The sequence below is a fragment of the Peromyscus leucopus genome, chromosome 19 (assembly GCF_004664715.2).
Source record: "Peromyscus leucopus breed LL Stock chromosome 19, UCI_PerLeu_2.1, whole genome shotgun sequence".
Taxonomy (NCBI): domain Eukaryota; kingdom Metazoa; phylum Chordata; class Mammalia; order Rodentia; family Cricetidae; genus Peromyscus; species Peromyscus leucopus.
In genome coordinates, this window is record NC_051079.1 from 11,122,296 (window position 1) to 11,149,445 (window position 27,150).

At 46.7% G+C, this 27,150-nt stretch overlaps 1 protein-coding gene across 2 annotated transcripts in view; it reads right to left on the reverse strand.

Moving 5' to 3' along the window:
- Nucleotides 1-5,957: 5,957 nt before the first annotated feature.
- Nucleotides 5,958-27,150, reverse strand: part of Garem1 (GRB2 associated regulator of MAPK1 subtype 1) — a 185,139-nt gene continuing 163,946 nt past the window's right edge. The window contains exons 5-6 of one of the 2 annotated variants that reach the window (XM_028886563.2): nucleotides 12,960-13,126; nucleotides 5,958-11,062 (exon numbers count right to left, since the gene is read on the reverse strand). In XM_028886563.2, coding sequence (XP_028742396.1) covers nucleotides 10,150-11,062; nucleotides 12,960-13,126 — 1,080 coding nt within the window. In that variant the 3' untranslated portion in view covers nucleotides 5,958-10,149. Of the gene's footprint in view, nucleotides 11,066-12,959; nucleotides 13,127-27,150 lie in introns of both variants that reach the window. The other variant, XM_028886562.2, reaches the window with a different exon arrangement.

A 27,150-nucleotide genomic window follows, 5' to 3' on the forward strand; every position in this document is an offset into this window, starting at 1 on the left:
GTAAGCAGCCTGGTGTGCGTTGTAGAAACTGAGCTTTGGTCCTCTGGAAGAAAAGTGTGGTCCCTTAACTGATGAGCCATCTCTCCAGCCCAGGATGTCTTTCTGTAAGTGCACTAATCCTATGTACAGAGGTTCCATCCTCATGACCTAAACACTTCCCCAAGGCCCGTCTGCTAATTATCATGATTTTGGGGATCAAGTTTGGACATATGAGCAGGGGCAATGGTGACAGTGTGTGTGTGTGTGTGTGTGTGGGGACTAACATAAGGGTGCACTATAATTTATCACCTAATTCACATATTTTTATACCTAGGAACCATGGGAATGCTGCCATGAAGTTGAATTTTTACTTCTCCGTGTTATATCCGGAGAAGGGGGTTAAAGCTTGTGAGACTCACCGGTATGTGGGGTCAGGGGAGGATCCCACACGTTTCACACATCAGCGGCCACAGTGGGTCAGCCCAGTGCCAGCATTGCTTCCCCAGCTGTACCAGGGCTGGTCCATTCCTCTGCATCGCCCCAGTGGCATTTCATACAGTTCCTATCACTTCCTGCATGAATTACTCCCTTACTTGGCTCCTCAGCATCCAGGGTTAGCAAAGTCTACTTTCAGCTCACTTTCCACTGTCCATTTGTGGAGACCCTCCACGTTGCTGTGCGTCACGCAGGGACCATTGTGGAAGGGCTCCATCGACTGGTTCATTTTTCAGTGGTCTTTACCTTTACACTCTACTCCTGCTGGATGGGTTATGAGACTCAGCTCTGCTCTCTTCAGTCTCTAGGACTTTGGGAATCCTGTGTTATTCCTTGAACCTTCTCCTCCTCTCCTCCTCTTCCTAATTCCTACTTATCACATAGGCTTAGAAGCTATTCCTTCCAAGAGACATTCTCTGAGCCCCAAGACAGTGAAGTTTTCTACCTCTGAGTTCTCCAAGAGCCGTACATCCCCCCCCCCCATAAAAGCATAGATGTGGGATGTGAGGTCACAAAGACTGGCTTTCAATCCAGGACTGGCCATTTCCTTCCTATAGGGTCTTGGATCAGTTACACCCCACACTTTTCGGGAGGTGTGGGGAATCTGCTCCCACCTTTTTTCCCCAGGGCACTCTTGAGGAGTGAAGGATGAGAGATTTAGATAGAAACATAGAGGGGAGAGAGAAAGACAGAAAGACAGAAACACAGGATAGCCTTGGTTGGGCCTGGATCCTTATCTACCGGTCCCTCTGTCTCTTCTAAGGGGCTTTTTAAAGGACTGCCAAGGGGCAGGGCAAAAGACCTCCCCTTGCTTAGATCAAAGCACACGCACATCCAAGACAGTACAGGTTTTCAAGCAATCCTCTAATGCAGCTCTGCTGGGTAAAGCAAGCTCAGACCTCACTAGGAAACCTTTGTGGGCCTCCACAGGGGGGGTTGAATTTTTGTTCTTTGTTTTTGAGACAGGGTCTCACCAAGGAATTCTGGGTGTCCTGGAGATCACTATGTAGACCAGGCTGACCTTGACCTTACTCCTGCCTCAGCCCCCTAAGTGCTAGTATTAAAGGTGTGCACCACCTTGCCTGGCCAATCACCCTTCACAGATGTAGTTTCTTTGTCTATAAAAATGGAAGAACAAAGTAACACAAGCAGCTGCTTATTATTTTGCTGTAAATTAAATGAGATAATGCAAGTGACTTTCTATGTTTTGGTGAATGAAAAAGCATATAATAAATTGCTTTTCATACTATTTTCCCAAAGGTCTGCAAGCCACTAGTATACAGGCTTGCCTGACAAATACCTTTATCCTCTGAGCCATCCTGTTGGCAATGGAATAAACATCTTAAAATTTCACTTATTTACTTAATTTATGTCCAGGGATTGAACTCAGAGGTCTAGGCATGCTAAGCACACTGTACCATTGAGCTAGCTACATTCTCACCCAGTATACTTAAAAAAAAGTATTCTAAAGTAATGATTAAAATAAATACACTAAATACATAAACAAATAGCAAGCTTTTAATCAAGTCTTATGTATTCTGTCTTATGATACTTTCATGTGACTTGCATGCAGCAAGCCTGTTTATCAGCATCACCATGGACACAGGCGTGATGTTGGAGTTAGGATGATTCGGACATCATTTGGCAAAAGGAACTTTTGGGTTCTGTGATAATGTTATGAGCCCAACTTCATATGCATTCTGCCACTGACCAGAAGATTGTTCCATGGCATGTGAATGTATTTGGGAATGAAGGTGAACATTTTCCCTAACTGACCCCAACCAGTGGCAAGGTCTGCCCATTTATTTGTTAAAGTCTTATTTTGGCCTGGATCTTATTTTGCCTAGAAGTAGAAGCTCTCACTGAGGACAGCCTACTTCTCTTGGCAATCGGTTCCTGGTATTTTTTTCCTTTGGCTTCCTTCATTCTCTTGACCAAAAGTTTAGCGCACTCTGCAGTCTACTGGTTTCTCTGTGTGCCTTGTTTCTTCAAAGCAATGTGTTGATGTTCATATTGCAGGACACGTGGAGGACAGGGCTGCTTTGGTCCTGGGCTTCTCAGCTTCTTTGTTTAAGGGCTTTCTGTCAACGTATGGCAGACATCATCGTCTTTAGAGAGACTGGACAGGTTGTGGATACTGCTCACCCTTTGGGGTCTCAAAAATCCACAAGGCCCAGTAGTGTCTGTCAGTTCAGGAAGACCCTTCTCTCTTTCTTAAAATAGCCAAGCTGAGAACACTAACACCGACACCCACAATGCATCCAAGACTTGTGCTATCCCTCTCCAGTTCTTAGCCATTGGGAGGCAGAGGCAGTCAGGTCTCTGAGTTTGTGTCTAGCCTGGTCTACAGAGTGAGTTCCAGGACAGCTAGGGCTACAAAGAGAAACCCTATCTTGAAAAACAAAATAACAAAACAAAACAGGAAAGGTAGCAGAACAAGCCAGGGGAGCAAACCGGTAAACAGTGTTGCTCCACGTCTCCGCGTCAGTGTCTGCTCCACGTCTCCGATTCAGTGTCTGCTCCACGTCTCCGCTTCAGTGTCTGCTCCACGTCTCCGCTTCAGTGTCTGCTCCACGTCTCCGCGTCAGTGTCTGCTCCACGCTTCTGCCTGGGCTGCATCTGTGATGGACCGCCGTCGCCTGCAAGGCAAATAAACGCACCTCTCCCCAAGTAGGTCTTGGTCAGCGGAAAGCTGACCAAGGGGGTCACGTGAGAAAAGGAGCATGACCTCAGCAGCCCACAGTGTGAGTTGTGGTTCTTCCTCCCAGGGAAGTCAGATTCCTCTATGACCCTCATTCCCAAATCATCAGAGTTGGAAAAAACCAGCTAAGGGTCACTGAGAAAACATGAATCACCAATCACACCATTTAAAAACAGAAACCTAAACTAAAAAAAAAATGGTTGGTAGTCTACTAGATTTATAAAAGTCACTCATTTCTGTAAGAGTTGTTCAGTTTTTTATTACTTGTATATTTTTTTATTAAAAAGATTTTTTTTATTTCTAGTTGTCTGCATTATGTGGATATACACATGTGAGTGCAGGCTGGTGGAGGGCAGAAGGGGGCATCAGATCCCTGGAGCAAGAAGGCCCTGTGACAAACCAGCTTTGTGCTTTGAAATGATCCTTGGCTTGTCATTCATGTCTGATCAGGAACTGGCTGGTGCCATCCTGGGGCAGTCATGGGTGGAAGAGCCCGCCACCTAGCGGTCATATTTGGTATTACAGCGTCTATTTTTAATAAATAGCTTGGACACAGCCAGATGAAGTGTGTGTACCAGTTATCTGAAAACCGTTTACATTTTTACATTTCATCTGTCACATTTAATATCTCCACTGGGCCATCGCTTTGGATGAAGGAGCAGAAGATGTGCTCAGAGTCTCTTTAAAGAAAAAAAGAATCTTGACTTGTGTCTATGTGTCTACTGTGGGAGCCAGGAGGGTGTTGGGTGCCCTGGAGCTAGCTAGTTACAGGTGGTGTGAGCTGCCGACGTGGGTACTGGGAACTGAACTCAAGTTGTCTGGGGCAGCAGCAAGCACTTCTATTTGCTCGGCCCAAAGTTTGTTTTATAAGCAGAGGTTTTTCTTTTTCTTTTCCTTTCTTTTTGGACACAGGGTCTTGGTGTGCAGTACAGGCTGGTATTGAACTCACAGAAATCCTCCTGCCTCAGCCTCTCAAGTGCTGGGATTCCAGGTGTGCCCCACCAAGCCCAGCAGGCGGTTGCCTCAATTCTATCTAGCATCACCTGGGGAGGATCAGTTGAGGGCTGCCTTCTGGTTGATTTTCAGCCTTAGGACAGAAGACAGAGGACCAGAGCAGGGTATGCCACCCACACATCTCAAAGCCACCCGCCATTTGTGGAAGTTAACAGCTGCGGAAACTGGAGACAACTGTAAGGAGAACAAGATGGAAACGCAAGTTCAAATTCTATCCTTCATTTTATTATAGCCCACGTGTGCTCTGGAGGGATAACAGAGTGCGGGCTTTATTTTTACGAAGTTAAGAGAGTGGGTTTCCAAAGTCCCGTGTGTTTTAACGCTCTCTTGTGCCACGTCTCCTGGGTCACTGTGTCTTGGAGGACACAGACCTGTTACCCTGCCCCCGCCCCCCACTGCCTCTGGCCTGAGAACACCTGAACATTTCACCACATGCACTGTCTTTCAGTTGCCTGTATCTCTTGAAGCTGATATTTGCGGCCACCCGTGGAACACGCTGCTCTTGGTTCGTTTTTACATCCATCACTAAGGGGCAGTCACTGGCTCAGGTTGTAAGAAAAATGTACGCGTAAGATATTCTCGCTGCATCTATCAGCGGTCATGACATAAACTCAACCTGGGGTCACCAAACAAGTGTCTCACTTTCTTATAGTCTGCTCTTCTGTTTTACAGTGTGAGCATCTCTGATGCCAATCTTTTGCCTTTGATTTTGGGGGAGGGGGGGCTAAAGATTGAACTGAGGGCTCTCCCACTGAGCTGCATCTCCTGCACCTCATCTGAGGCAACTTCATCCCGTTATTCTGTGACTGATGTCTTGATCTTCATGTCACAGTCACCGGCCACATTCAACATCTGCTCCAGAATCCTCGGACTTTGAAGACTCCGGAGGCCAAGGAACGGGCAGCTCGCAAGGCGTGGATACACACAGGTTGCTCTCCTATTACAAGAGCATAACGTACGCAGCCTGGGGATGCTGCCTAATAATTCCCAAAGCGTACCGATGAATTCCCCAAGCAAGGAGAGGCCAAGGTGAGCAGGCATCATAAGGGGAAGCCAACTGGGCAAAAGTAGGCTGTACCCTGTACTTAACATTTTCAGTAGATAACATGGGGATCAAAGGACAGATGATGCTAACACAACTTATTTCTAGTTTCAAATTTCTTAGCCATATCCAGTTTGCGAAGTGTCCCAGAATACCTGAGGTAGGACCTTGACTTTGGAAGTTTTTTTTTTTTTTTTTTAACCACATGTACAGTTCTCTGGGAGAGTGGGACTAAGGGCTTAGGAAATGGTGGCATGGATGCCTCTGGGACTCGTCTGATTGAGAAATAGGATGCTGGCAAGTGATTTCATGATAAGTTGAGAACAAGAACTCCAACCAAACTCTGTCATCCTCCAGGCTCCCTCTTAGACTTCCTGCCCCAGCAGGGTGAACATGCCTGCCTCTTCTCCAGCACCCGGGGCACTCCTCTGGGTCATCACTGCACCAACTGAACAACACGGAAGCCAAAGCCAGGACTTCAGCTCCCTTCTCACTGGAACATGTATATCTATTTTCTTTTCAAATTTAAAGACATCTCTGCACTACACAGGTACTGGGTCCTTTGAGCATCACGGGGTTGCCTGGTTACCAGATTCTGTGAACTGTAGCTTTGGTCTTGCGCCTCTCAATTCAGAATGTGGTTTGCAGTGTTAGAACCCCTTTCCAGTTCCCTATGGCGATGGGGCTGGAGAACAAGGCCTTTGAAAAGTCAGCACAAAGAAGAGCAACCTTGAAAAGTTCTTTATTTATAGACATTTCAGAACCATTTAAATCAACAGACAATGTATTTATTTTTTTGACATAACATACTGCGTTTATCTTGAGGTACACATTGGGCCCATTAGATAATGCTCTGGAAAGCAACTCTACTAACTGCCGACGTGTAGTTAGCAGCCCACTGTTTCCCCAGCCAAGAAACTGTACAGACACTTGCAAAATTCTTAGAAAATACAATTTCCATGTAAGCAAAGGAAAACTCCCCAAGTTCTTGAGTTTTAATTTTTTTTTGAGTCTTAGCTGAAACAATACTCCAAACGGAACATACTATAAAGACAGGAGAGTGGGTTTATGGCTAGGGGGTTATCTAAGCCCTCTCCACAGGACACTGTAAACCAAGGGAACTCTCTATCCGCCAGGCTCTGCTACAAAATGCACAGCTTCGAAGTTGGACGGAAGGGTACAACTACAGACGAGGTTTGTACCTGGCTTGAGACACGCTCACTTGTTTCTTAGATTCACAATGAGGCAAACTGTAAAACAGGAAGTCTTGAAAACTCGGAAATGTGACTTGACCTGATATGGCCACAAGAATCCTACATTACAAACCCACAGTATAATAAAAGTCCCATTTCCTCCATCTGCTCTCTGGACCTTTGATTCTTCCTGCCTTAGCAGCTTCAGATTTCCAGAAAAGCAATGGAAATTCATGTGATGGACATGTTTCTGAAAGTCTTAGGCGTCCAAGAGATATGAGGCATTTTTTTTGGTAGACTGCAACTCAAATTTACTGGGGTCTTTGGAGGAATATTTTCTTTCCCAGCTTGCTGTTCAGGGAATACACTTACAGATGTTAGGCATTTGGAAAGCACTAGGAAAATGAAGGGTTCTCCATCCATCCACCCCCACCCCCTGAACTTCTCGAGGAGGCACACGGACGCTAGGCAGCCGGCTTGGCAGTGAGTGGAGGTTGTTTATGTATGTATCTGATCAGCTGGAATGGACTGTCCCATCTCCCAGAAGGTTGTGGCATTTCTGCAAGATAAGAATAAACACTGCAATTTAGCTGAATGGGCAGTTTGGTACAACTTCATAAATTTGAATGGTGCATGTGGGCTGAGAGAGAGAGAGAGGATACATGGACATTTCACAGTTCATAAACTTGAGCAGTTCAACTTAAAGACAACTTGCAGACGTTTAGAAGACTCTGTGACAGCGTTGGTGGGTGAATGCTTGAGTTTCCTCTCTGAATTGACTTTGTATTTTACATTTCAGCTGCTTGGCTTCGTTTATTGCTGATGCTCTTTCCTGACAGGGGAGGGGGGCAGGAAGGTTTTAGGCATGAGTGTAAGGATCCTCCAAAGATCCTGTGCAGACAGTACTTCGCCACAAGTCCCACGGTCACTCACTGGGCTGTAGGGAATCTGCCACAAAAGGAGGTTTGGTCTCGACCTGGCTGGTGGGAGGAGGCTCTGCTGTGGGACGTGGAAGGCGAGGGCTGTTTCCACCTTCTGCTCGGCGCAGCCTGTCTCATTCTCTCTTATGAATTCCTCGTCTAGCCGGCATCCTCCACAGACAGGTAATCAGCCCAGAAGTGGCAATTACACTTATTCGTGCCTTTCAGAAATGCCAAGTACTGATTATCATTAAAAAATTCCAAGTCAGTAAAAGAGAACAGGAGTCAGTGAAAAGACAGATGCGTATTTCCTTTAATGGATGCCAAGCGTCAGTGTCTTGGGGGTGTTTACTGTATGTGTTTGAAGAGGCTGTCAGCGCTTCCACCTGTGGGCTCCTTAAAGCTGGGGCACGTCACTCTCCATAAATCCACCTTCCACGAACATTTCAGTCTCTCATGCACACATACAGTGTCAGCTACTGTGATTTTGAAACAGAAACGAGTTCCAAGAGGGCAGGGGCTAGGTCTTTGCTCAGCCTTGGGTCTGGCAAACAGAAAGTGCCCAGTGACTGTCCAAGGAATGCATGACTCCAAGGCCTATCCTGGCTCTCAGGAGGGTACCAGGATCCCAGTCAATACAGACTTGGCTTGGGTGTGCCAGGACCAAAGCAAATGAACTCAAAGGAGATGGACAATCTTATTTTGTTTAAGGGTCTTGCAAAAGACGAACAAAGGCAGGTGTTTATGTGGGCCAACCTTCACAGTCAACTCAAGCCAACCCCACAGCTCAAGGCCATGTTTGAGAATCATGGTCACGTGCTAGGTGCTAAAGGATGGACAAAGGCGGGTTTGCGAGTGTGACCAGTTGTGTCTCTCCGGCAGGTTGTCTGTCTTTATTCTCAAGGGAAGTTAATGTTCTCGGGCTAGGTGCCCTTTCTAAGGACTTAACTCCTCTCCGAGAGGGCTGCTTTCTGAAGCAGACATCCATGAGTCTTGGTTGTGAGAGGGCAGTACGGGGCGGGGGTGTGGGTGGGAGGTGTGGGTGGGATTCATTAATGACTCCTGAAGCATGCCAGTTATAGAGGATTCTTTTGACTTGCACTGTAGTATTTACAACCAAGAAAAGTAAAAGCCTGTTCTTCTCTTAATGAGACCAGAGATGAGGAATTAGACTAGGTGTCCATTCATCTCAACTAAGTCACAAGATGGAATGAAGCAGCTTTCTACTGGAAAGAAATAGTGGCATGCTTCCCAGGACTTCAAGCCCGGCTGCTGTGGGCTCTTGCCTTTAACAGTGACTTCTTTTTTGGTGACTAGGAAGACATGCTTCAAATATAAATATGCTCAACCCTTCAGGATACACTGCCTCCTGGTGGCCAAACAACCTCTCCTGAGAAGCTCAGGTGTGCATCTTGCTAACAGGAGGTCTGCTGAGTTAGATTCTGGGACAGACTCAGGGACTGTTTGGAGGATACATTTATTGCTCAGGGGGAAAAAAAAAAAAGGAACTCTTTGAGGTCATATGCCTTCAAAGAGCCAAGAGTAAGGATATGATGCTCTATTTTGCAGTATTTAATCACATTTAGCAAAATTCATAGACATGTTCTGGAATTCTCAGAATAAGAGTATGGTAATTATTATTATTATTAATTTAGAGGAATAGAAGGTCTGTGGAATTAGCAAGTACTCTTATTGATATTGTAGGAATCAGTGCAGAGATGTGGCATATATAACTGAGAGGTGGTCTGTTGGAGTCACGAGCTTTCCTAACATAAGAGGCGCGGTGAGGAGAACTCACGGGTGTGGAGGGACACACGGGAGGACAGGATGACGGCTCCAAAGCAGCTGTCATCTCCCAAGCGTCAGCATGGGTATGCAGGAACCAGCGCTCGCACGGGCTTGAGAATCACATTAAACTCTTCAACAGACTCTTGACTGAGTTCCCAGGGGCGGAGCCTATGGGGCGGAGCTTCAGAGTTCAGGTTCTGAGACTTTTTGGAGTCATTCTGCCAACTGTTCTCAAGAGGATCCACTCAGTTAAAGGCCCCTCCACCTCAATGGATATTAGAAAGTAAACGGATGGCATTTAAAACATCAGATTCAAAAATTACATTTACACGTATCTCTGTGTGCTGCATACACACACACATACCAATTTTTTTTTTTTTCTCTGCTCAATAAAACTAGCAGCAGTTACAGATCAAATGTAACGGTCATGATTTGTGTCATTTCTAAGGATATCAGACATCCTCCATCAAAACATGATTTTTGGGAAATGCCTTTTGATAAAAAAGATCTCCACCAAGCGTAGGACATGAAAGTTTCTTTTCACACCACTAACATCGTCAGGCACAAGAGTTAAACAGTTGGCATGAAGCAAAGCAAGCCGCAGAGTACAACTAAGTGTCGGACGTCACCTCCCCGAGGGAGCGGACTGCTCACAAGTGTTCATGTCTTTCAGCTTTGGCTGTTTCGTAATAAATACCATGCCTTCTTGAAAACCTACCGGGGTGAAAAAGGGTTCTCTGAATAGGACTTTAGTTCTTTTAGCAGCTGTTGAGTGTTGAGTGACGTACAAGGCACACCTCTAAGTGTTCTGTACAGCATCTTTACTGATGTACAAAATGGCCTGTTCACCATTCAGAAACGGAATCTGCATAGTAAGACTTTCTCTATCTCTATTTACAGAGAAGGGCTTTTGTTTTTTTTTTGTCTTTTTTTTTTTTTAGTGCAAAAACGTGGATTTGTGTCCTAGCCCAGCCCTTCTAGCACGCATGTTTCTCAGCTCTGTTGCACACCATTTGGCTATATCTTGGGCCTCCAGCCATTAATAAATTGCATTATTTTCTTCACCTGCAGTTTGCTTAGTTTGAAATCCTCTGAGAGGATTTCTTCCGTTAACTGGACAAGCAAATTCCCATCGATCTTTTCAGTGACAAAGAAGGCTATGACGTCTTCAGACAAACCAATGAACCGTAAAGACTTGGACACTTCCTCTATGGAGAGTTCTGACAGGTCAGCAGGCGGCTGCCATGGGGACCCGTCCCCACAGGATCTGGGGGCCAGCTGGAGGTGGAGCGGAGATGAGAAAGGGTAAGAGACGGAGAAGATGTCCTGCATGCCCTTTCTCACAAAATACTGGTCCTCTGAGAGGTCCAGTGACCCTGCTGTGGGGTCCTCCTCAGCACCATCAATTTTCAGAGGCAAAGGAGATGTTTCAGGGGCGGTTTTCTGTTCCACTGGCTTTGGGGCCCTTGGGGGTAAGGCAGGGCAGGAGATGCTCTGCTTGGTCATGCCAGCTGCAAGGGAGTTGTCCTCGGAGTTCTCCAGAGAGTAGCTGGCGGACTTGGGGCAACCGGAGACGCCGCCGCCGCCGCCACCGCCACCGCTGAATTCTGCAGAGGCTGTGCTGGGTGGGCTTCCCAGGAGCTCGCAGCCATCAAAATCAAAAGGGGCCGGGCAGTTTCTCTTTGGTGTGCCAGGTGTCTTCTGTCTGGGGTAGCTGTAGCTCCTACTCGGGTCGAGCAGAAAGTCACTCCGGGTCTGGCTCTCCGACGCTCCCGAGTAATGGTTGGGCCATGAGAGTCGGGAGGCCAGAGCTTCGGCAGAAGGACTTCCGAATGGGGACTTGGGGTCTGTAGAGTCACTTGTCACTCGGTTGCAAGGGTAGCAGGAGACGGGAGCACTGTCAGGAGGACTTGGGTCACTTTTAGTGATGCTGCTTAAAAAGCAAACACACAGAAAGGGAAATTAGTAAAAAAAATAACTTAACCTTTGGGTGACGGATACAGGTGGATCTCCGTGAGTTCGAGGCCAGCCTGGTCTACATAGTGAGACCCTGTCTAAAAAACAGCTGAACCCCAAGCTTTTCTTTATCATTATTCATAGATGTTATTTCTAAGGTGAAAGGGCAGATAGGAATATATTATATATAACATATATATTTATATAATTTATTGAACTCAATAAGTTACTTACCCTTTTTTTCTTTAAAAGAATCTTTAAAGTTCTTTGTACTTGTGGATATGTACATAATGACTAAAAATGTTGTAGTAGAAATAAAAATATATGCACACACATAAATATGTATATTTTAGCTAATAAGAAAGTACTGTTCGTACGTGCCTGCATATTCACACTGAGAAAATTTACACATCACGCTTTGGTCCAACACTGAAGAGTAATGTCTGGTGGACAAGGAGGAGAGACTGAGCATGTCTGCAGTGGACAAGGAGGAGAGACTGAGCATTTCTGTGTGGACAAGGAGGAGAGACTGAGCATGTCTGTGTGGACAAGGAGGAGAGACTGAGCATGTCTGCAGTGGACAAGGAGGAGAGACTGAGCATGTCTGTGTGGACAAGGAGGAGAGACTGAGCATGTCTGCAGTGGACAAAGAGGAGAGACTGAGCATGTCTGTGTGGACAAGGAGGAGAGACTGAGCATGTCTGCAGTGGACAAGGAGGAGAGACTGAGCATGTCTGCAGTGGACAAGGAGGAGAGACTGAGCATGTCTGTGTGGACAAGGAGGAGAGACTGAGCATGTCTGTGTGGACAAGGAGGAGAGACTGAGCATGTCTGTGTGGACAAGGAGGAGAGACTGAGCATGTCTGCAGTAGGTAAGCAGGAGAGGCAAGCTTGCAAGAGACAATGATGTGGCCATATCACCACTGTCTATAACTCCGAATCCTCCCCAAAGTCTGATAGGAAGAAATGCCCTTCCAATAAAATGCCCATCCTTGCCCTGGTTTCTGAACAATAGAGCTATACACAGCATAAGAATTTTAATATCCAGAGGATAAAAAGAAAACAAAACAAAACACGCCTGGGAAGACTTCAAACTTCAAGTACATTGGTTGCGGGTGCATTCATCCTGGGGGCCGTATTTTCACATCATAAGCTTGACAGTGGAACCAGAGTATGCTGAAAGGTGGGTGGGCAGGCTGAGGGGGAGCAGGTGCTCATGTCTGAGGGAATCGCAGAGGGAACGGGCATTTTGTTTTGTAGAAGAACTTAAAAGTTTTCTGAGGGAAACAGGGCTGCTCTGTTTTGCTTCTCTAGACGACTACAGTTGAAGGTTACTTAGAGACAGATGTATTATAACTTGAGAGCACGGGTGAGCTCTTTACCAAACAATCCCGTGTGCCAGCAGCGAAGCAGCCTGTGTCTCAGAAGAGCTGACGGCTCTGAAGAGCCACAGACAGGAGCATCTTTGCAGCCATAGCCAAGAAAGGATTCCTGCTGGCTTCAAGTTGGGAGCAGAAGGCCAAGGGGAGCCTTTGGGTTCTCACACCTTCCTAGAAGGTGCTGTCTGCTTGTATCAAAGTCAAGATGACAAGAACCAGAGCTGGCTTCTGCTGGGCAATAGAAGCCCACCCACTGTTTCCAAGAGGAGGGCCTTTCCTTGGCCTCTCACAGACCCTGGTGGCATCTTTTCTTATCATGATACCAGCTCTTCCATCCAAGGTCAAAACCAGCAGGGGCCCAACTATGTTCTTCCTAGAACCTTAGTTTTAAAAGGCAAACACCATACCCTCTCCCGCTTGGCTGCTAGGTGAATTCCAAGGCCCATGACCTGGCAGGGGTGGGTTGCTGTGGGTTCTGACGGGGAGACTTACATGTTATGCAGCCCTGAAGAATAGTAGGACAGGGTGGGGCTGGGAGAGCGGGTCTGTGGCCGCACTGGCTTGACTGTGCGAGGAGGGATGGAGGGGCTGGTGGACAAAGGCTTTGAACTTCGGGGCGGAACAGGTGGGGCGTTCAGGAGCCGGCATTCTTCCCTGACCTGGCGTGGGAAAAGAAGACTCCAGGTTAGCAACAGACCGACAAGACGAGGGTGTGGATCTGGAGATGGGGGGGGGGGGGGAGGGGGGGTTGTGGAGCACAGCTCCATCTTGCAGGGTCGGGGAGGGTACTTTCAGTAGTAAAGGCAGTGGGTAAGCAGGACACACACACACACACACACACACGGAATACAACTGCTGGGAGCAGGCTGATATGGAAGAAAACTGTGTGGTGACTGTCAGCTTCTGAGGAAATGTAGCAAGAAATGGGAACTACAACAAGCTTGAGGAATGCCAGGACGCACGGAGCAGACGTGGATGTGGGAGGCAATGAGGGTGTCAATCATGATGATGAGAGAGGATTAGGCTCTGCTTGAGTCCTGTTTATTTCCCAAATGCTACCCAATTTGACCCAAACCTTTGGCAATGTGGACTTCATTTTTTTTTTTTACATTGATTTTTTTGTGCACACACATGGATGTGCATATGTGAGTTGTGCCATGGGACCTTGTGGAGGCCACAGGACAATTTATAGGAGTCAGTTCTTTGCATCACCTAGTGGTCATTAGGCTTGGTGGCCATTACTGAGCCTTCCAGGCCACATGTGAGCTCTCCTCAGGGTTAAAGCTCCACTGACATCTATGTCTGGCACCTCTCAGATATTGATGTGTGTGAATTCACAGTGACCTTGTTAAGATGGATGCAGATTTGAATTTAGGAGATCCAGGGTGGGGCCTGAGAGTTGACATTTCCTTTCTGTTTTTTATGGTGTTGAACTCAGGGCACGGTATATGCTAGATAAATATTCTAACTGCTGAGCTATGACCAGCCCTTTGAAAAATCATTTCTGAAGCCAGGTAGGGTGCTCCATGTCTGTAATCCTAGCTTTCAGAAGGCTATAGCAGTGGTTGCCATGAGCTGAGGCGAGCCAGGGCTACACAGTGAGCTTCTCTTTCAAGAAAGCTCCCCACTATTTTTTCTTCTTCCTCCTTTCTTTCTTTTTTTTTTTTCCCCCCCTTTCTTGGTTTTTCGAGACAGGGTTTCTCTGTGGGGCCTTGGCTGTCCTGGATCTCACAGAGATCTGCCTGCTTCTGCCTCTTGAGTTCTGGGATTAAAGGTGTGCACCACCACTGCTTAGCGTGCTTTCTCTCTCTCTCTTTCTCTGTCTCTCTGTCTCTGTCTCTGTCTCTCTGTCTCTGTCTCTGTCTCTGGATCTGTATTTCCAACAAGCTCCAGGGTCAATGTGATGCTATGCGTCCAGGGACCACACAGCAATGAGGCAGTGCTCCAACTCCTGCAGAGAACTTTTACTGATAAAAAACTACCCAAGTCAGAGGTCAGATGACCTCCACTCATCTCCACACTGGGGATGATCCAGGTGACCCAGCATGGGGCTTCAGCAAGTCACTGTCCTTACCCAAGCTGGCTTTCAGGTCCCCGGAGCTTTTCTCAACACCATTCTTATTCATGAAGTGTGAATTTGGCATGCCCTTCTCCACTTCAGACAGCAGGGGGCACTTGATGCCCGGCTGTGCCGTCCACCCTGCACCTCTGAGACTCAGAAACCCTGACAAAGGTTTTCGGAGATATCTCCACTTGCTTTCAGGCTGAATTCCCAGCATTTCTCTCATCTTTTCCTTCAACAACTTGCCTTAGGGACAATGGAGCAGCAAGTGCCCACCAGCTTGGTGATGAGGATGCTGAAGATGAAATGAATGGGCTCATGTGACACATACACTTCCTTTGTGGACCACACACTGGGCCTCCAGCTGGAGTCCAGGCCTGACTCACTGGCTAAAGATAACCAGCCATAAAGGAAGCCAGGAGATCTGAGGAGTAAGAGCTTTGAACCCTGATTTAAGTGGGATGGAAGCAATCCTATTTTTTTTTTTATTATTAACTTTTGAGGCAGAATTATTTTTGATTGTTTATTTTTATTTTATGTACATTGATTGGTGTTTTACCTACAAGTTTATCTGTGTGTGTGAGGGTGTCAGATCCCTTAGAACTGGAGTTACAGACAGTTGTGAGCTGCTGTGTGGGTGCTGGGAATTGAACCCTGGTCCTCTGGAAGACCACCAATGTTCTTAACCACTGAGCCATCTCTCCAGCTGGAGACAGAATTATTATGCAGCACAGTTGGCCTTAAGCTTGGTATGTAGTGGAGGATGACCTTGAATCCATTCTTCTGCTGCACCTCCCAAGTGCTGGGGTTCGGGTATACCCTACCATCCCATTGGGAGGGATTTAAAGAGCACTGCATTTCATCATGGGACCAGGGGTTTCTGCTCTTACCCACAGAACCCTCGGCCCTGAGGCTGGGTTGGGAAGAAGAGGGCTCTTCATTTAAGCAGCTCTATAAGCTAAAGCAAAATATTGGGCAGGAGATTTCCTCCTCAGTGGCTGGAGCAAGTCTTCTGTCTTGGAGCCTTTAACAAAGGTAGAAAAGTAGCCCTTGTCACAGCTCTCTTTGTAGCATATGCAGACCTCTGCAGAAAACCACAACTGGTCAGGCGCAGAGAACAACTGGTCAAGTAGGGCGCATCCCAAGGGATACAGCTACAGAACAAGGACAGGATACCTCAACAACATGGCTGCCTAAGCAAGACCTCAACAAGGACAGGATACCTCAACAACATGGCTGCCTAAGCAAGACCTGAACAAGGATAGGATACCTCAACAACATGGCTGCCTAAGCAAGACCTGAACAAGGACAGGATACCTCAACAACATGGCTGCCTAAGCAAGACCTGAACAAGGACAGGATACCTCAACAACATGGCTGCCTAAGCAAGACCTGAACAAGGACAGGATACCTCAACAACATGGCTGCCTAAGCAAGACCTGAACAAGGACAGGATACCTCAACAACATGGCTGCCTAAGCAAGACCTGAACAAGGACAGGATACCTCAACAACATGGCTGCCTAAGCAAGACCTCAACAAGGACAGGATACCTCAACAACATGGCTGCCTAAGCAAGACCTGAACAAGGATAGGATACCTCAACAACATGGCTGCCTAAGCAAGACCTGAACAAGGACAGGATACCTCAACAACATGGCTGCCTAAGCAAGACCTGAACAAGGACAGGATACCTCAACAACATGGCTGCCTAAGCAAGACCTGAACAAGGACAGGATACCTCAACAACATGGCTGCCTAAGCAAGACCTGAACAAGGACAGGATACCTCAACAACATGGCTGCCTAAGCAAGACCTGAACAAGGACAGGATACCTCAACAACATGGCTGCCTAAGCAAGACCTGAACAAGGACAGGATACCTCAACAACATGGCTGCCTAAGCAAGACCTGAACAAGGACAGGATACCTCAACAACATGGCTGCCTAAGCAAGACCTGAACAAGGACAGGATACCTCAACAACATGGCTGCCTAAGCAAGACCTCAACAAGGACAGGATACCTCAACAACATGGCTGCCTAAGCAAGACCTGAACAAGAACAGCACCACAGACAGGCTAAAGGGGAAGGGGAAACATGGTGTCCCGTCCTTATACAAAAAACTCAGGAAGCTAAGGGTGGGAGCAGTCATTCCCCGGAGAGGAATCCCTTAATTGATCTCCAATACCAAGGTGTCAGCTCTGAAATCACTTACTGCAAGCAGGAGTGGAAGCGATCAGCAGGCTGTAATTACATATTTACGTGCTTATATGTATTTGTAACAGTAACAACTATAAACAAAGAGGCCACGGATTTGAGAGAGAATGGGAAGGTTGGAGGGGGAAGAGGAATGGGAGGAAACAATTATGTTTTTATTTTTTATTACATTTTTCATTTTATTGTATGTCAGTGTTTTGCCTGCATGTATGTATGTGGACCACACGTGTGCTTAGCACCCACAAAAATAAGAATAGGGCACTGACTCCCCTAGAACTGGAGTTATGGATGATTGTGAACCACCATGTAGGTACTGGGATTGAACCCAGGTCTTCTAAAAGAGCAGTGAGTACTCTCCACCTCTGATGCATCTCTGCTCTATAATTACATTTTAACAAAAATCAATTAAAAAATAGAAGGTGGGCTAGGTGTGGTGGCACACATCTTTGATTCCAGGATTCAGAGGCAAAGGCAGGCAGATCTCCGTGAGTTTGGTTTACAGAGCGAGTTCCAGGCCGACTAGGATCACATGGAGAGACCCTGTTTCAAAAAACTAAAGCACTCTCCTCAGATGAAAGAGGTGGTAGCAGGGGGCAACTACAAGATGAAAACCTGTAAGCAATGGGGTCTGGAGAGCTCTGTTCAGCTGGAGTGTCTGTTCAGCTCTGACACTGGGGGTCTTCTTTTCTTAAGAGGAACTGGTTAATGTTTTACTTCTTAAAATAAATGATTTCCTCTCAATATCAGGAATTAAGTGGAATGTGAAGACAAAGAGATTGGTGATGAATTCAGTTCAGAGTATTCTACAGTTTCGAATCAGTCCCTGGGTGTGATACTTCATCAGGGACAGCTTACCTCACATGTCAGCTGCAATATGCTGAGATGTCCGCTGCAATGTGCATTTCAATTTAAAAGATTTGGCTGACCTTAATCTTGGAACTCCGAGAATCAGCCACTTGCGGCTGAATGTGACCTGAGGGGTGCCCCCCCTTTTTTCCATGTGGAAAGTTTTATTATTAAAGGGGGAGGGAAGAGGAAAGAGAAAGAGGGATAGAGAAAGAGAGAGAAAGGGAAGCAGGGGTGCTTGCAGCCTCGTGAAGAAAGAGGGAGCGAGGAAGCAGAAGAGCCGTCCCTTTCCTGTTCTTAGACTAAAGGCACCTGGGGTGTTTGGACAGCACCTTCAGAGCTGGGCAGTCCTGACGGGTTTCTCACGGACAGGGTGAAGGTGCACAGTGAAAGGAGGCATTTGTGGATGTCGGGGCCTGGTGTGAGAGGGGCTGTGGTTAGTGGAGGGTTTACAGCTAAACTTCAAAATGGAATCTGAGACACAGGCCATGTTGGGACCTTCCACAGCACTTCTGAAAGGAGTCTGGGTCTGACTCAGTTCAACATGAAAAGACCAAGCTTCCTTAAGATGTGCTTCGGAAAAACGGTAGTATTAAAAGTGACAACTAATCCCCAACATGGGTTCCGAGCATCTTTCCACAGGCACAGAATGAGGGGCTTGTGCTGTCCCAGGCAGGCAGGAAGGGCAGTCCTCAATGTGGCGAGGTGGCTGGCAAGCCACAACCCCACAGCTCTGTGGCTGGGCACTTCCCACGTGGGCTGCAGATACGGCTTCTCCGAGGAGGCTTATTTCACAGCATATTATGGGAAGGATGACATGCTTTGGTGGGGTGTACACATCCTGGCTCTCGGAAGTTATAAGTGGTGAGGGCTGGTTGTGCCATTTTATTTCCTGCCTTTCACACTGCTTCCAGCCCACTCTTTGCTTCTTGATTTGATTCAACACAAGACATTTATATTAGAGGGTGGCGATGCTGCAAATGAATTTTATCTGACAATAAAAGGCAGGACAGCCAAACAGCCTATTTCCTGCTTTCTCTCATCTCTCACTTTTACATGCTACATATTCCCAGCATATTCCTTCTGGAGGTCTCTGTGTGTGGCTTTCATCATGTTCTTGCCCAGTAGATGAAGGCTAGCCTTGGCTGGTCCTCCACTGAGGCCTCTGCAGACCAGCACCGACCCATCTTTCTGGCTATTTCTCAGACTCCTCTTCCTCTCTGCTCCTTCTGTCCCTCACCCACGCCATTTCTCCTCCTCTTCCTCCATCCACGGTCACGTAAAGCACCCTGTGTCTTCCTGCCTCTCCTGGTCTAGTTTCTTACTGCCCATCACACTTAACCGATCACCCCTACTGCCTCGTGCTAAAGGTCCCACGTCCTGTCTAGCCATGAAGACGGACCCCTGCTTCTGAACTAGGCTAACATGCTGTTACAGTTATCCACCCTCCATGTGTATTTAATTACATCAAGAGTCAGAATGGAATGGGCCAATGTCATTGTTGTTACTCTCCAGTGGGTACAGAGCTTCCTCTCTGGAAGGAATATGCCACACAGAACCTCAGGTGAAATTAACTAACAGGCTAATTTTTTTAGAATACAATAATATAACAAAAATGCACTTCTACTTTTAAATTTGAACTGTACTTATCTTTTATATTCTAATGTAGAAATCCATATTGTCAAGTCACGTGGGCTGGGTCTAAGCTTCTGTGGCACCTGGCACACAGAGCACCATCGCTGCCCCATCGAAATTTGATAGACTAATGGAGTGAACGACAGCCACTAAATTCTTCCACTAGAAACGGCTTGAGTGGTCAGCATTCCCACCCTCCCAATCATTTCATTCCCAAGCAGGCATGCAATACCCTGTTCTCTGCCTGGCAGATGAGGGCAGTCTGATTTTCAGCTGGTAACAGGTGCCTGGGTTTTCAGGGACAAACACTAAGCTTGGCTCTATGAGGGACAGCATTCTGTTCTGGGGTGGATGTGACCACCCATAGGGTCACAAGGGACCTTTGCCTATCTCTAGGTGATGCCTCGGTATTCAGAGACACTCTCAGCACCAGTCCCCCACTGTTCAAGCAAAAGCCAGAGGACACAATCTGGATCTGGGTGACAGTGTGAAAGCTGGCCCCTGTCTCCCCTAGGAAACCTTGATTCCTAGGAGTCCTTCCTCCTCTGAAACACTAGCGTCTTAAATCTTGTCAAATACATGCCACTGCTACTGTGGGTCACTTGTTTTTGGCATTTACATGGATGACCGCTAGGGCTAAATGCAAAGCTAATTTAGGTAAAGGCAGAACTAGGGAACAAAGCCTATGTGGCATATAAAGATTCCTGCAATCTAACCCACTGAAGACATCTGATAGCGAGGAACTGAGGAAGACTGCATCAGGCGTCTGTCCTGGGGGTCAACAGCTAGGACACAGGCACCGTCTACTCTGATGGTTTCTAAGAGTCTAATGATTCCTTCCTTACACACTGTTAACTTCATTTTCTACTTAGACCGTCCAATGCATGTTGAGTGTCTATCATTGAGGTTGGGCTGAGTATACAAAAGTAAGTTAACTCCCAGAGCTAGCTGCGAGGAAGGGAAACAAATACAATGAAGATAAAAATTGGCAAGTATATTAACAGAAGTATGTGCAGAGGTTTGTGGGAGCACCATGGATTTACTCAAGAGAGCAGCAGAATAAATTCATAGGATATTTTAGTGGGAAAGTCTTGGGGAAGCAGGATTAAACATGTTAGAAAGGCTTAGAGGGCACAATGTTAGAAGTCTGGTACATCTAACATCCACATCTAACATCTAACAACCACAGTACCATATATATGTATTAGAGACAGAAACTCAGAAGAGGGCAGGCAGAAACCACAGCATTCAAGGCTGAAAATCATGCTTGGACTAGACTTTGTACTAGTTGATGGAATCTGAAGTTCTGGTGGCACTAAGATACCACATGAGAAGTGAAGAAGGCTGAGCCCTCAAGGGAAGTACTGCATCTGTCCACAGAAGAGAGAAGAGAAGGACAGCATCTGTCCACAGGAGACAGGAGAAGAGAAGGACAGCATCTGTCCACAGGAGTCAGGAGAAGAGAAGGACAGCATCTGTCCACAGAAGAGAGAAGAGAAGGACAGCATCTGTCCACAGGAGACAGGAGAAGAGAAGGACCGCATCTGTCCACAGAGGACAGAAGAGAAGGACAACATCTATCCACAGGAGACAGGAGAAGAGAAGGACAGCATCTGTCCACAGGAGACAGGAGAAGAGAAGGACAGCATCTGTCCACAGGAGACAGGAGAAGAGAAGGACCGCATCTGTCCACAGGAGACAGGAGAAGAGAAGGACAGCATCTGTCCACAGGAGACAGAAGAGAAGGACAGCATCTGTCCACAGAGGACAGAAGAGAAGGACATCTGTCCACAGGAGACAGGAGAAGAGAAGGACAGCATCTTTCCACAGGAGACAGGAGAAGAGAAGGACAGCATCTGTCCACAGGAGACAGGAGAAGAGAAGGACCGCATCTGTCCACAGGAGACAGAAGAGAAGGACAGCATCTGTCCACAGAGGACAGAAGAGAAGGACAGCATCTGTCCACAGGAGACAGGAAAAGAGAAGGACAGCATCTGTCCACAGCAGACAGGAGAAGAGAAGGACAGCATCTGTCCACAGAGGACAGAAGAGAAGGACAGCATCTGTCCACAGCAGACAGGAGAAGAGAAGGACAGCATCTGTCCACAGAGGACAGAAGAGAAGGACAGCATCTGTCCACAGGAGACAGGAGAAGAGAAGGACAGCATCTGTCCACAGAAGACAGGAGAAGAGAAGGACAGCATCTGTCCACAGGAGACAGGAGAAGAGAAGGACCGCATCTGTCCACAGGAGACAGGAGAAGAGAAGGACAGGTGATGGTACTGTGCTGTCCACAGCACAGAATCATGGAACGATGGAATGAGGGAGCCAAGGGAGGGAAGACTGTAGACAGAAGCTGCAGAGTGAAGATGGAGAAGTGCCCCCGTGAGGATCGGAAGGTGTCAGGAAGCCTGAGAAGGTGGGAGAGAGGACACCATACGGGCTCTCAGTGGGTCACCAGCAGGCGTAGCAGATGAGGCCTGAGTGATGCCAAAGGCGCAGGAGGCACATTCCAGTGGGTGGAAGTCAGAGGGAGAGGAGAACGGAGGGTCAGTAAGATACAGCACTTGTTTCTGTAATGGCCAGGAAGGGAAGAGCAGCAGACACATGTTAGAAGGGCTCTGGATGGAAGGAAGATGATTTTTTGTTTTTGTTTTTTAACTGAAAGAACCTTGAGAAAGGTGCCTGGGCATGTCACACACACCTCTGAGCCTGTATGCTGAGCTCTCGCTGATGAAGACGGAAGGGAGAACACAAACTCTCACTGTTGCCTGCCTGGTGCTACTGCTGGCCACATCCCACTAGAAAAACAAAGTATGCTAACTTACCCTATCAGCTAGCGTGAGGATAAAAGGTATCTAACTCAGGAAGTCGACAAACACAATTCCAGTCACTGGGCTGAAAACAAATGCTTCCTGGGGTGGGACCACTTCCTTGGCTTCTTCTGAAGATGGACTGAGAAGTTAAACTTGATCTCCTGTCTCCCAGAAATAGGCATTTAACCTTTCCTGCTGTGGCTCTGTTTAGTTGGAGACACAGGGTAAAGGACCAAACATTTGGGGAAAATGGATAACTTTTTTTTTTCTTGAATGTCCACATATTAGGAATAATTTATGAGAACTCAATTGTACATAATGGGTTCCTGCATGATTAGAAACAGCCTGGAAAAATATAGATGTTTGCACAACAAAAATTCCAAGCCTTACATGTAATTATGGTATTTTATAAACACAAGGAAAGTTTTCTTTCTCCTACTTCATATTTTTGTCTTATACTTCCTGGGATTAAAAGAATACAAAAAATCAAAGTCACCTCAAGTGTCTATGGAGGATGAGACTTGGATTCGAAGACATTTCTTAGGAAGCCTTTGTTTCTGGACTCTGTGACTCCCTGTTCTTCTTCTAGGATGGAAACAATACACCTTCACTAACTGACCAACGTGACAGCATAAGAAAAGAAAACAAACCATGTCACTGTGTTTCATTCTTTGCTTAACATCCTTCAGAAATCCTTCTGGGAGAAACTCCATTTCATAGCAGTGGCTGCTCAGCCCTTAAGAGGAGAGAGTGGATGTGGATACCCTGCCGAGGCCACGCCCCTCTACAGTCTGCAGGTCTAAGATACCGCACACACTAGTGGTGGGGGTGATGGGCCATAACCTGCTGGAGAGATTCCACTGCTTGGAACTGTGAGCAGTCACTAAAGAGACTTTTGACTCCTCACCTGGGTTTGAATCTGTTGTTCCCATACTGACAATTCAGAAAATAGATATGCTAGTGCTGAGCTCGATCGGATATCGGGCACACCTTCATTATGAATTTGCTTCTCTAAAAGAGCCAAATTCAGGACAGTGTTGGCAATCCAAAGAAAGGAGTTTTGTAACTACGCTGCCTTGAACTTTGTAACCTCGCCTTCCCCGCATGCTCTCTGCCCTGTGTTTTACATTTCTTCCCACACTCCGTCTCCCAGATAACAAAATCATTACAGCCTTAAGAAATCTTATTTATAAAGAGGCTTTTATACGAGGAGTTCATAACCCTGTCACACAGCCATAAGTGGGCATTTCCAGCCAAACAGAAACACAAGTTGTATCGTATCGAAATGCAATGAATGAATCTCCACTGGATTAATTGCACAAGGCCAACTTAGAGTCTAGATCCCCGTTCTTAGATGTGATGTCTTATTATTTTCCTTCGTCTCATTGTATATTGATAACAAGGATCTAAGACAGACCCTACTTGGGAGAAGGCCTCCAATATTCAAGCCTCGGGCAAGGGCGACTAAGAGAGGGAGCTGCCGTCGCTCAGCTGGAGGCAAGAAGGGCAAGCGGCTCTGAAAAGAAGCCCTTGTTTAAGATCCAGGGTGCCACTGGGGTCTAGGATAAAGACCTTCCTGAGAAAGGAGGAGAACAGATGACATATATCACTCACAGCATACAGCCTTCCTGTCAGTGTGACTTCACACAGATGTCACTTGAGAGCATGTCTGAAACAAGACTTACCCACCAGGGCACTCTAATTATCTTTATCAGCATACTAGTCACTGAGAGTTCCAATGGACAGAGGAGGAAAAAAAGTCTTGGCTTAGAAAGTTTCATTTAAAAACAACCTACCTGAAATGGAAGGCAATTAGCTTCAGAATTACCAAAACAACATACTAATTTAGTCGTCATTTCTACTAATGAATGAAAGCCCAGGTATGGTTTGCTTACAAAGTAGTTCTCAAAAGTTGTAATTAAAATTAATTAAATGCCAAATGTTGTCAGAGACTTCATTAATTAGTGGGATCTTGAATGGAGGCTATTGTAGAAGAGGTAGCTTGATGCAAATTATCACTTCCACGCATTTTTTTTTCCTGGCTGGAGACTGAAAACCAGGGCCTCATGCACACTAAGCAAGTGTTTCAATACTGAGCTATATAAATCCCCAGGCTCTGGCTTTCATTTTTTAATGGCTTTCTGTATTTAAATGAATATTAATACATCTGATATCTTTAGGAAAATCTGCCTTTTAATGCCTTTTCTAATATGAACATATTTCTTCTTTTGTGTGTAATGTATGTGTGTGAGTGCAGATGCATGCATGCCACAGAGTGCATGTGGAAGTCTCAGGACACTTTAAGGAAGAGTCAGCTCTCTCTTTTCTACCATGAGTTCCGGGGAATGAACTCAGGTTGTCTGCCTTACATGTGAAGCACGTGAGCCACCTCACTGGCCCCTATATTTGATAAAGGACAAAATGCAAAGATAAAATAAAAAATTGAGGTTGAATTGTTTCTCACGATCACCTCTCTTAGTTTACAGACAAACCTTTTTATAGAGCTTTCTTAACTTGGGTAGTTATGAAAAGACCCTAATTTGGAGGCGGGGGCATCCAGGGTTATAACAGCCAGTGATGTCACAGCCTGGCTTGGCTGCACCTGGGGAATGGAGAGATCCACCATAACATATCAGCTTTGAGACAGCTATGTGGGCAGGCCAGGGAATCACAGGCACACTTTTTACAAGCACTCTCAAGTAATTCACATCCCTGAACTCCCTTGAAATCCTACTGGGATCCTCAGAGTACCAGGTTTCTTACTATTTGGTTCATGGTATCACAAAGGGTACAATGACTCCCTCCATTGCCAGGTATCTATGATAGACCCTGTGAAGTAAGATTTTTCAAAGGCAGGTTAAAATACTGTTCTAGTTTTAAAATCAAATGCGTTTCTTGTATGAGAGGGAGCTGCTGTGAGATATCTTTTGTACACTGAATATATGTTGCTCTCATTGATTGATAAATAAATAAAACTATTTGGCCAATGGCAAGGCAGAATAAGGTTAGGTGGTACATTCAACTGAAGAGGGAGATGAAGAAGGGTGGAGTCAGGCAGCCCCTGCGAGCCACTGCCAGAAGAAGCAAGATGTGAGAAAACAGGTAACGACATGAAGCCATGTGGCAATGCACAGATTAATAGAAATGTGCTGAGTTAAGCTGTAAGAGCTAGCTAGTGAGAAGGCTGAACCAACAGGCCATACAGTTCATAATTAATATAAGCTTCTGCGTGTATATTTGGGACTGAATGGCTGCTGGACCAGGCAGGGCATAGGAAAACTTCCAGCCTCAGAGAGCAGTGCCTCTGAATGTTGAAATGCTTCTCTGGATTTAGCTGTGATGTAGCTAGAGTTTTCCTGCCTGGCCCACAGTCAGGACAAATCTTTGTCACCCACCAGTCCCACAGCCGCTCAGACCCAACCAAGTAAACACAGAGACGTATATTGTTTACAAACTGTATGGCCGTGGCAGGCTTCTTGTTAACTGTTCTTATAGCTTAAGTTAATCCATTTCCACAAATCTATATACCCTGCCATGCGGCTCGTGGCTTACCGGCATCTTTTCATGCTGCTTGTCCTGGTGGCGGCTGGCAGTGACTCCTTCTGCCTTCCTGTTCTTTTATTTCTCCTCTCTGTTAGTCCCACCTATATTTCCTGCCTAGCTACGGGCCAATCAGTGTTTTATTTATTGACCAATCAGAGCAACTTGACATACAGACCATCCCACAGCACAGCCAAGTGCAGACCATCTCAGACACCTGCACTCAGGCCCGTGGTCCTAATCATCCTCTATGTGGACCTGCTGGGTAAAGCCACGAGGAACCCGAGAACGGGCTCCCACAGGACATACAGAAGATCCCACAGCACTGTGAGGGTGCACATGTCCATGTTCAACCTCCTGACCTTTTGGAGGGGCCTTACTTGTCTCCATTCATTAGTCATGGAAGGATGGGATGTGGTGGATAAGACCTCAGCTTTCAACTCATCCTCTAAGTCTCATCGTGGTGTGCTTCTTTAAGGGCATTATTAATGATGGGCTTCCCACCTTCTAATGATGGGTGACTTCATTCTTCATCCTATAGCTCAGCCCTCATACCCCGCCTCTCAGGAGCTGCAAGGACATCCTGTCTGTCTGAGAGGGCAACCTCAATTTCTATTTGGCTGAAAGCTGGAATCCATCCTACATTCAATTACTGCTACTCTTCATTTTCAATGTTTACTAAGTGCTACACAGACGTGCCAAGTCCTTTGTACAACACAATAACACAGTGAAGAACTTATCATCCCCACAGAAACTGGCTCAGGAAGGCTCCATATTTTGCCCAAGTGTGAAGCTGCTAAGTCGCGTGAGGATGCTGGTCCACATGGGGCTCTCAGGCCCGACCACTTCTAACGATCTGTCTAGACCAGTGCTCTCCTGAGTTCCACTAGAGGGAACTGACTCCAAGGATCTCGGTATATTCCATCCACAATGAATGTTCAGCTTGCCAGACACCGGCTTACAGCTGAAATTAGTCCCTTCAAGTGCCTGCTGCACTGGGGCCCAGTCAGCCCAGCTTTCAGCTCATCCCGAGTCTCATCGTGCTGTGCTTCACCAAAGGCAGTATTAATGATGGGCTTCCCAGCCTCCAACGATGAGTGACTTCCTTCTTCATCCTATAGCTCAGCCCTCACACCCCGCCTCTCAGCAGCTACAAAAGCATCCTGTCCGTCAGAACGGTTAACAAGTTCACAAAGACTGCGGTAAGACTGGGTGAGATCAGTGGCTTCCCTCCAGAGCTCACTCCAAGTCTTCCTTTCACCAGCATTACAGGTCGGGCAAGGCCAACAGACAGCTAAGGGTGAATGCCCCAGACAGGGCGCTGCTGTCATCCCAAATGGCATCAGAGGGTGAAGACCTGGAGATGCTGTTGGCTGTTTTAGTGCTGGGGATTGAACTGGCACTTCGTGCACACTAGGTAAGTTCTCTGCCTCTGAGCTTCACACCTCTGGTCAGACCCTGGGCTTCACACCTCCGGTCAGACCCTGAGCTTCACACCTCCGGTCAGACCCTGGGCTTCACACCTCCAGTCAGACCCTGAGCTTCACACCTCTGGTCAGACCCTGGGC